The 11,109-nt window shown below is 33.0% G+C and overlaps 1 protein-coding gene across 1 annotated transcript; it reads left to right on the top strand.

The window, feature by feature from the left end:
* The first annotated feature begins 4,301 nt into the window (after positions 1–4,301).
* Positions 4,302–4,799, top strand: LOC111472388 (defensin-like protein 1). Its single transcript, XM_023118078.1, has 2 exons — positions 4,302–4,418; positions 4,504–4,799. The coding sequence occupies exons 1-2, from the start codon at positions 4,358–4,360 to the stop codon at positions 4,674–4,676; spliced, it is 234 nt and encodes a 77-aa protein (XP_022973846.1). The 5' UTR covers positions 4,302–4,357; the 3' UTR covers positions 4,677–4,799.
* Positions 4,800–11,109: the final 6,310 nt, after the last annotated feature.

Here is an 11,109-nt window from a genome sequence, read left to right as displayed (position 1 = left end):
TCCCATCCTCACCTCCTATTTCAATTTTTATCTTCGGAAAATTCTCCATTTATTTATTTTTGTAGAGATGAATTCATTCTGGAATTTTTTTCCAATTTTTAATATATTCTTTTAAAAGCACATTCTTTTTAGGGATGATTTTTTATTTTTTTTAATATAATTTTTATTAAAAAAGGTAAAAAAAACTCAAATTTCAATATTAGATTTTAAAATTATTAATTAAATAAATAAAACATGGAAAAAGTTTTTTTTTATATAATATTTAATTTGGCATGTGTTTGAACCAAAATATTCTTTCTTTTTTATTAAGAAAAATTTTTAACTAAAAAATATTTAATTACTGATTTGTCTAAAAAATATCTTTAAAATTAATTTTGGAGCGAAACATTTAATATTTTATTTCAAAAATATAGTGTTTCAAAAATACTTTTTAAACTTTAAAAAGTTTCACTAATATCATTCAATTGTTTAACAAGTCTTAGTTACCGTTAATATAAGTAAAAAAATACGTATGAAACTTTAAAAGTAGCGGTAACACTCTTTACCTTTATAGAAAAAAAATAAAAATATTTTTACTATTTTAATATTATTTTAAAATAGAAATAAGTTTAAATTGTTTTAAAAAAATCCAAAAGTATTTTGGAAGTTTTTTTTTTAATAAAAATTTAAGGAAATCTAAAAGCTTAAAAGTATTTTTAAATGCTTTAAATATTTAAAATTAATAATATTTTTTTTTTAGTGAAACTTTTAAAAAAATTATAAATATAAAAGTTGAGTAAAACGTTTTTTTTTCCTTATAATTCCTGTAAAAATGAAAAAAAAATAATAATAATAATAGTATATGAGACCGGAACTGAAATACTATGAAATAGAGTTAATAAAAAGTAATAAATAGTTTTATGACAGGTGAGTTGTCATTTCTGACTTTTATGTACGTTTCTGACTCTGGCCCACACGCTTTACACTGCACAATAAAAATAAATTACAACTTTTTTTTTTTTTTTTTTTTTTAACTCATTAACAAAATATTAATAAAAACAAAAATGTTAAATTATCAAAATATCCCTTCATTTCAATTTTTTTTTTTTTTTAATGTTTCAAAAAGTTTTATTACGTTCAAAATTTATTTCCTCTTCTAGACTTTTATAAAAATTTTAAATATGTATCGTAAAAAATAAAACACGTGACGAATGATATATGTTCTTGTTTATGTTTTTTTTTTATTGTAAATAAATACGAACTTTCGTTCATGATTTGTTTTGAAATAAATTTTGAACGCTCGAACCGATACTTAGACTTGTTTTCATTTTTATTATTTTTAATTGAATTTTAAATCAAGTTAATTAATTAGTTGATCTTAATTTATCTGTTACCATTCATTAAAAATATCTTAAATATAATTAATTAATTAATTATAATGAGTTAAAAATGTTGGTGAAAATTAATTTTTTAATAATTAATTAATTACTTATTGATTATTTATACTCAATTTCTTAATTTGCAGGTATTAATTTTGATTATTATTAATATATCATAATTTTAAATTAAATTTATAATAAATAATAATGATCTATAATTAATTAAATATTATATGGAAATAATTAAATACCAAATGAATTTATTTATTAAAATAACAATCAATTGACCAGTTAAAATGATTCGTTTACTATTATTTATTTACTTTTAGTGGATTAAAAAATATTAAGAATTAATTTTGATTGATTTATTAATTAACCTATTAAAATTATATATAAGATTGTCATAATTAATTCCAAAAATAAATACAAATATAAAAGTAAACCTATACTATTTATTTATATTAAATTGTGATAATAGTCTCGTGAGAAACATTAATCTTAAAAATAAGAGAAAATATAATGTTGACTTGAAAATAAAATAAAATATACTCTTAATCAACTCGTAAAAATAAGGGAAAATTTACCGATAGGTAAGATATATTCTTTAATTAATTATCGTTATTCCACAAAATATATTAATTTTTATATCTGAATATTCCCCTCAAGTTGGAGAGTGTAAAAACATCTGACAATTACATTTTAGTCGGAACGTAGCACTGTTTGATAATTCTAGCTTGTAACTTTTCTCAAACTATATGATAATCAATTTCGATATGATTCATACGTTTGTGAAAAATTGGATTGGCTGCTATATGTAATGCTGCTTGATTATCACAATACAACAATATTGGTTCGGACAGCGAAACTTTCAAATCTTTATTCTCAATCAAGTTAACTGTAAACAAGTATGTGTCATAGCTCGATACTCGGATTCTGTTGGATTCTGTTGATGATTTGGACACATTGGTTTGCTTTTTAGACTTCCAAGAAATAATTGAATTTTCGAGGAATATGCAAAATCCGGAAATAGACTACCTTTAATGTATCTTAGAACTCGAATAGCTGCATTCGAATGTAGTTTTTCTTGGTTCATGCATAAATGATTTACTCCTATATTGGTAATTTGTCCCATTTAATTTGATTGGAACAGATAAATATACTAGTGTTCTATACCATGTTAAGAATGAGAAACATAAGGACGATTTTTATTAATATTCAGTATAAATGAAATATTTAAAATTATAAATACAATAATAAAATTAAAAGAGGTAAAAGTACTTTTTGCTCTCTCTTTTTCGGAGAGAGTGGGAAATATTAATTATTGGAATTTGGAATTTCCAGCTAAGGTTGTGTGGTTCCACGTCGGCACATTGTTTTTTTCCATAAATCACGTGAAAGATTATGAATTATAAGAGAGAGACAGTAAAGGCATTGTCGGTAGCCTCGTGATTATATGAAGTAATTTTATTGTATCAAATAATGTAATGGTAAAAAAATATATATATATGTTTTATTTTTTACTTTCGAATAAAAATACAAATTTGAAATTATTTGCGTAAAAACAATAATATATTTAATGTACATGCGGAATTAAACTAGCTTATTGGTGATGAACCTCGATATGGGGTCTTGCTATTTGTAGTTCTACCTTTTTAGAGTAAACCTCCTCGAGAAGATCATAAATAGACCTTGAATAGATTGAGTGAGCAGCCTAGTAGTTGTTCGTTAGTAGGAGGTGGTGTAGCCTAGTTTAGTTTAAATCAGTTGATTTTGTTAAACACATGTGACACTCGAGTAAATGATGATAGACTTCACTTTTAGAACGAAAGAATAAGTAACATGACCATGTCGTTAAGGATGTAGGGGAATGTCGAACCATTAGGTGCCTAATTTGAATTCTACATCTAGGACATTGGGCATTACAAAACATGTATAATCCACCTCTATTTTACGACAGACAAGAATTACAAGTTTGAATCTCTGGTCATGACGTCGTATTCTTTGGTATTATAATATTGTCAACAGTGAGTACTAAAGTGGAATTGAAAAAGTATTTTTGTAATAGTCAAAGTACGTCGCTAATAGATATTATTCGGTTTGGCTCATTGCGTATTGCTGTCAGTCTTACGGTTTTAAAACATGTCTGTTAAAAAGAGGTTTCTAAAAACTTAGAAGGAATGCTCGTTTTCCTCTCCAACTGAGGTGGGATCTTACAATCCACCGTCTTCACTGGCACATCGTCCAGTGTCTGATTTTGATACCGTTTGTAATAGCTCAAGCCCACCGCTAATAGATATTGTCCGCTTTAGCTCGTTACGTATCGCTGTCAGCCTTACGATTTTAAAACACGTCTATTAGGAAAAGATTTTCACACCCTTATAAGGAATGCTCGTTTCTCTCTCCAACCGATGTGGGATCTCACAATCCACCCCCTTGAGGGCCAACGTCTTGCTAGCACACACTGCCCTATGTTTCATTCTAATACCATTTGTAATAGCTCAAGCCCATCACTAATATATATTGTCCGTTTTGGATCATTACGTATCGCCATCAGCCTAACGATTTTAAAACACGTCTGTTAAGAAGGGTTTTCACGCCCTTATAAGAAATGCTCGTTCCCCTCTCCAACCGATGTGAGATCTCACAATTTACTCCTCTTGAGAGCCAGCGTCCTAACTGGCACACCATCCAGTGTCTGATTTTGATACCATTTGTAATAGTCCAAGCCCACCGCTAACAAATATTGTCCGTTTTGACTCGTTACATCGCCGTCATCCTTACAGTTTTAAAATGCATCTATTATGGAGAGGTATCCACACTCTACAACTACGTGGGGTCTAACAATTTTAAAATATGTATCGAATTAATTAAAAGATGATAGAATAAAATGATGAATAATGAGGTGTGGGAAGGTTGTTGGGAGGGGAGGTGGCTATATAAACAAGTGGTACCTCCTCTCATTGATGCTCACAACTTGAATATCAAGCCAATAGCTAAAGATGATGAACAGATCCCTCCTCCCCACTCTCTTACTCCTCCTCCTTATCTTCTCTGCTTCGGGTAATTAAACCCTAACCCCAACCCCATCCCCTTTCCCTTTTGTTCTTTCTTTGTTCTAATCAATATAATGTTATATTATTTGCAGATGAGCTGATGGGTCGCACTGCTGAGGCTCGAGTGTGCAAGTCCCAGAGCCACCACTTCCATGGCACCTGCTTGAGCAACCACAACTGCGCTGTTGTCTGCCGTACCGAAGGCTTCTCCGGTGGTGACTGTGTCGGCTTCCGTCGTCGCTGCTTCTGTACTCGCCATTGTTAATTCTTATACTGTTTTTAATTTGTGTCTTGTTCGAGTTGTACGAGCTAATCTACTGTTGCTCTATCTTTCTCGTTTTGAGTTTCGTTTCATGAATAAACTTGTTTACTTTGCTTGTGGATCTAATTCACCCTTCGGTTTAGGATTGTTGGGTGAGGAATCTCTAATTAAAAAAAGATCATGGGTTTATAAGTAAAAATATACCTTCATTCGAATGAGATTTTTTAGGAAAGCTACAAGTAAATACAAAAGAGTTTATGCTCAAAATAGATAATTTCATATCATTGTTGAGATTGAGTGTTCCTAACACCTTCATTTAAGGGGTGTCTTGTGTCATGGTCATGCTTGTTTTCTCTCAATCTTGCATTCGAACTCTCTTTCAAAATCTCTATGTTTCTGCTTTCTAAAAACCTTTATTCTTACATCAGGGTCGGACTCATTGAGCCAAATCTACTCTCTAGAAAAGCGTGATTCAACTATAGGCGATGCAATCCTAAGTTAGCTTGACTCGTTCATTATCGAGAGTGGGTATCGTACAATCGTCAAATCTACTGCCTAAAAAAGTACGATCGGAACATCAGGCATTCGATTTAACTCTTGCATATAACACAATGGAAAGCGTATTCCTCTTACCTGTTGGATATTGATCATAACTTTTTTGTGGAAGAAATCATTGCACTTTGTTTTGCACGTGATAATAATTAATCAAATAGTAATAATCAACATCATAACTATTTAAAAGTAGAGGAGTACAAAATTGATGATATTTTCATGGTAAATGGTAATTTTTAGAAGTGAAATCTAAATAGATACTTAAGTGCAACTATTACAATAGATATTGGGTAAATTCGAACAATCAGCTATTACTTATAGACGTGAAATATTTGAAAATACAAATTAATTTATAATTTTTACAATGTACATAGTATTTAAAGAAATTATGGTAAAACAGGCTAATGACAAAGCCAATGTGTGATATGACTGAGTTCTAAGAAATATATTACACCGATCTAGTCCGACCCTTATGGCCTCGCAGCTCGTGGACATCTTTACCTCGACCACTCCGTCCAAATCTCATCTGAAAAAGAATTAAAATGTCATGGATGAGTATAAAAATACTGGTAACTAACTTGCTTGTAGTTGTTAATTCATTCTTAAGTCTTATGTCACTGGTTTGTTCGTTAGTTCAGTGTCTTATTCATATTTAGGAGATCTCTTCTGAGTTACAGACTCTTCATAGGCTATACCTTACGTTCACTTGTTCACCTAAACTCAACTTAAAGTTATGGTACGGAAACTATAAATTCTTTTTTTTTTTTTTTACCCCTAATTGGGTTGATTCTCGTGGTTCATCCATAGGGTTATAGTTATTATTGTTTAGGTCTTTATTATCCTATAGACATCATTTCATTATTATCTTAGACATCATTTTCATTATTATCTTAGACATCATTTTCATTATCATTTTAGACGTCATTTTCATTGTCATTGTCATCGTCATCATAGGCCTATGGCTGGTAGACTCTCGAGGCGTGACCCCGACGTTCGTATCCAAGTCATAGTTCTCATCATATCATTATGGGCACTATTTTCAAATTCACTAGTAGGGTTTAGTTGGAAACCCTTAATAGGCCCCATAACATAAGCAACAATAAGAAGGTTGTGACGCTCAATCTAGCCAACACTTAGTTACCTATATTGTCCCTTGCTCTCATTCGAACAAGATCATAACTAGAGAGTGATTGGAAACCTCATAACCGCACCTTGAAGGTGCTCATAAAATTTCTAATTGGGTTCATGCATTTTTAGGCTCTACTCTTCTTCTATCAACTCCTAAAAGTACTTCAATGATCCATGCTGACTGAATCAACCTGAAAGCTTATCGATCATTGAGCTTCCATTAAGTTTCTAGACAGCATCAACTAGATAAACCCTAGAGCCTACCGATCCTTGAGCTTTCATTGTGTTGCTAGACAACGTCAACATAATCAACCTTGGAGCCTACCGATCTTTAAGTTTCTTTTTGGTTTTTGGATAGTGTCAATTGAATTAGCCCTAGAGCCTACCTATCCTTGTACTAAAACTGTATTTCTAGATAACATCAACTGGATAATCCCTGGAACCTATTGATCGCTGAGCTTTCACTATATTTTTTGGATAGTGTCAACCGAATCAACTCTGGACCCTACTGATTCTTAAGCTTCTACCTGGTTTCTGAATAATGTCAACTTGAACAACTCTAGAGCTTACCGATCGTTGAATTCTTGGATTTCTGAACAATGTCAATTGGATCAACCTTGGAGTCTACCAATTGTTGAGCGTCCACTGTATTTTTGGACAACATCAACTAGATCAACTCTGGAACCTACCAATTTTGAGTTTCCATTGAGTTTCTGGACACTATTGATTGGATCAACCTTGGAGCCTACAGATCTTTGAGCTTGCATTGCGTTTCTAGACAACATCAACTAGATCACCCTAGATCCTACTGATCATTGAGCTTCCACTGCATTTTTTGACAACGTTGACTGGATCAATCCTAGATCCTATTAATCCTTGAGCTTCCATTGCATTTATGGACGGTGTCAACTAGATCAACCTTAGAGCCTACAAATTCTTGAACTTCCACTGTATTTCTGGACAACATCAACTATATCAATCGTGGGGCCTACCAATTCTTGAGCTTCTACTATATTTCTAGATATTATCAAGTGAATGAACCTTAGAGTCATATCAAACCTTGAGCTTCCACTATGTTTCTAGACCGCGTCAATTAGATTAACTCTAAAACCTACCAATCTTTGAACTTTGCAAAATCATAAAAGCATAAAGCGAATCGAATTGTTTCTGGTGAGCTGTTGAAACACTGGAATTTGAAGTGCTCCAATGATCAACTCTAGTGAATTCTTCCATAGGAGCAAATTCTTGAACAGATGCTTCAACAGCCCTAGGAGCATTGCTAGCATCAACAAGGTCTGAAAATTCCACTTTGTTATTCATCAGTGAAAGATATTTTCAAACGTCGATGTTGTTGGCCACGTGAGTAAAAAAAGGATTTGAAGTAGTGATGATAGAGAATTACTCCATTCTTTTATTTCCATCATTCACTATCGTCTCTAGAACCTTATTCTAGCCCACCAGCAATAGGTTTTTGGTATTCAATGTTGGATGATGAAAGTCCCACATCGGTTAATTTAGGGAATGGTCATGGGTTTATAATCTAAGAATACACTCTCCATTGGTATGAGGCCTTTTGGGGAAGCCCAAAGCAAAGCCATGAGAGCTTATGCTCAAAGTGGACAATATCATACCATTGTGGGGAGTCGTGTTCGTCTAACATGGTATCAGAGCCATGCCCTAAACTTAGCCGTGTNGTCGAACAAAGGACTCCAAAAGGAGTCAAGCCTCCTCGAAGGTACGAAGGCAGTCAAAAATGACTAAGACTCCAAAGGAGTCGAGCCTCGATTAAGGGGAGGCGTGCTTTGTTCGAGGGGAGGTGTTGGATGATGAAAGTCCCACATCGGTTAATTTAGGGAATGGTCATGGGTTTATAATCTAAGAATACACTCTCCATTGGTATGAGGCCTTTTGGGGAAGCCCAAAGCAAAGCCATGAGAGCTTATGCTCAAAGTGGACAATATCATACCATTGTGGGGAGTCGTGTTCGTCTAACATGGTATCAGAGCCATACCCTAAACTTAGCCGTGTCAATAGATTGGCAAATCCTTAAATGTCGAACAAAGGACTCCAAAAGGAGTCAAGCCTCCTCGAAGGTACGAAGGCAGTCAAAAAGGACTAAGACTCCAAAGGAGTCGAGCCTCGATTAAGGGGAGGCGTGCTTTGTTCGAGGGGAAGTGTTGGATGATGAAAGTCCCACATCGGTTAATTTAGGGAATGGTCATGAGTTTATAATCTAAGAATACACTCTCCGTTGGTATGAGGCCTTTTGGGGAAGCCCAAAGCAAAGCCATGAGAGCTTATGCTCAAAGTGGACAATATCATACCATTGTGGGGAGTCGTGTTCGTCTAACATTCAGAACCATAACTTGCCTGTTGTTTTTCACGTCTACGCCCAGTGACGCCTCCTCACAGTTCAATGCCATTCTACTTTGGTGCTCATTCTACGACTCGACATCCTCATCTCAAACCATGGTTCGTGGAGATCTTTTTTGTAAGACAATCTTCAATCTTCATCTTCCGAAAACTGGTATCCAATCCATCAATCTTCTTGATTTCAATCTTTGAACACTCCATTTTCATAGATCGGCTAAATCTCTCCTAGCTCTGATACTATTTGTTAAAATCGCACCACTCATGCACTCGATTTAAATAAAAAACATGAAGAACAAAAGAAAATGCAAAAATAAATATGCATGGTGATTTACTTGATTCGTTCAATCATTTTTGGATTGGTTCGGGTCCTTTAAAAAATTTTAATTTCCTCCAAATTTCTCGAATAAACTCTAAATAAAAAAAAAAATGAATACTATAGAAAGTGGATAAAAACTTGGGCTCAAAATGACCAAAGTAAGAAAAATGAGGAAAACTAGTTCGGTTAGACGGGGCTAATCGTCCATTTGAACCGGGTCACAACGATCCACCTGGACCATGTCATCCCTTACCTTTCGATAGTGGTTTCCCTCAGAGCATTTTGTTCAAATGTTTGGATCCTCGCATTCATTTGGTTTATTCAGCAAACCTTTAGCATACTACAATACAAATTTGTTGGGACAAGAATGGAGTGATTCCATTAATAAATGAATGTGATATCCTTAGAACTCTTTGAAAAACCTACCTTCATACCTTCCCGCCTCTTTTTCAATCTTTCCTCACAAGGCTTCTCCACACGTGAGCCCTTAATGAAAATGGAAGAGTTCCTTCTAACAAAGATGTAGCATCAAGATTTGAACAAAACCATCGATAAACGAGAAATTTATTAGAGGTAGCCATGATCGAAATATACCGAAACAAATAAATGAAGCAAAAAGAACAACCTAAGAGATGTTTATTGGAACAAAGAACCTTGAGCACTTTGTGATAAAGAATCAACTTAAGAAAAAACTATGATACCAAAGGATAAGGAATCACTACAAGGGAAGTATATTCAGATTACCTTGTTAATCGAATATCTCAAGGTAAGAACACTTGATTGAGATTCAAATCACTCCGTAAGATTGATCATGCCAAGCTTGAATGATTCTAAGTATGCAATCTAAACTATATGAAATTGCAAATAAACTAAGCGAAAAAGGTAAGAACACTTATTTGTAATGATAAGGAATCACTTCATAAAAAAGTAAGATTCAAATTATCTGGTTGATTAAATATCACTAGTCAATTACACTTATTTGTGATTCAAACCACTTTACAAGCAATATTGGTCATGTCAAGTTTGAATGATTCTAAACATGCCATCTAAACTACATAGAATTGAAAAGAAATCTTTTTTCACTACATTTTTCAAGTCTACTTTACAAATATAACATACATGACTTTATATAGCTTCAATATAAAACCTTTCATCTTTCGTAAGACATGTCAAGAGTTGTAACCTTCGTACTTTATGACCAAAATTAGCATGTAAATGTACCCTTAAAATAAATAAAAGCCTTAAAATACATTGAAGAAACACTATAACTCTCGATTATCATCCACAAAAAATTATAAACATCCAAGAATAATTGGAGCTTCATTGTTCTTTAATGTGACATGAATTGCAAAATCTTGTGATAATTCGAATAACATTTTCTTCACATCTTGCTTGAAATTTATCTTGCATGATTGATGCATTGGTTCATATCACTGTGGTTCTCAATTCTCTTTCATTGTTGTATACTGCATACAGACTATCCAATTTTCTAAACATTTTTTTAAAGTTAAAATGACAATTCTCCTTATTTACTTGATAACTATTTTTAGTGATAAGTTTTTTTTTTTTTTGGACTCATGTTCGATATCTACTAGGGTCTTGGTGAGAATATCTACACATTGTATTGTACCGCCCATGTTGCTTGGTCCCGGATCAATTCCATCTTCTTCATAAGGAAGTTTAATTCCACAAGATGCAATTTCTTCCACTTCTCTCTCCTCGAAAGGAACTTCATCATCTTGTAAGGTACTATTTTATTTTTCAACCTTCTTTGTAGGCTTGCTTTTAAGATTCTTTGATTGAGATGACAAGTTTGATAAACACACCGACTTATAGGTTGCTCTTTCTTAATTGAAGTAGCATCTGGTTTTATTTAGGGTTTAGGGTTTAGGGTTTAGGGTTTAGGGAATTGCTAACGTCAATATTTACTTCTGAAAGATGTTAATGGTCTTCCAATAGTATCTTATACAAGTGGATGTGTGACCGTTTTACCTATATCAATGTGCTTACTTCGATCATGGTAAACAAGATTTTTCGTCAACTATAGCTGACTTGTTGTCAACATTA

This window comes from Cucurbita maxima, unplaced genomic scaffold, assembly GCF_002738345.1.
Source record: "Cucurbita maxima cultivar Rimu unplaced genomic scaffold, Cmax_1.0 Cma_Scf00070, whole genome shotgun sequence".
In the NCBI taxonomy this organism is placed as follows: Eukaryota; Viridiplantae; Streptophyta; class Magnoliopsida; order Cucurbitales; family Cucurbitaceae; genus Cucurbita; species Cucurbita maxima.
The sequence above is the reverse complement of the archived record's forward strand: the minus strand, read 5'-3'. Positions and strand labels throughout refer to the sequence as shown.

Bases quoted from the DNA above. Each gene is read 5' to 3' on its own strand.
- LOC111472388 (XM_023118078.1), top strand. From the start codon at position 4,358: ATGATGAACAGATCCCTCCTCCCCACTCTCTTACTCCTCCTCCTTATC. The intron at 4,419-4,503 runs GTAATTAAACCC...TATTATTTGCAG, and splicing joins CCTTATCTTCTCTGCTTCGG to ATGAGCTGATGGGTCGCACT.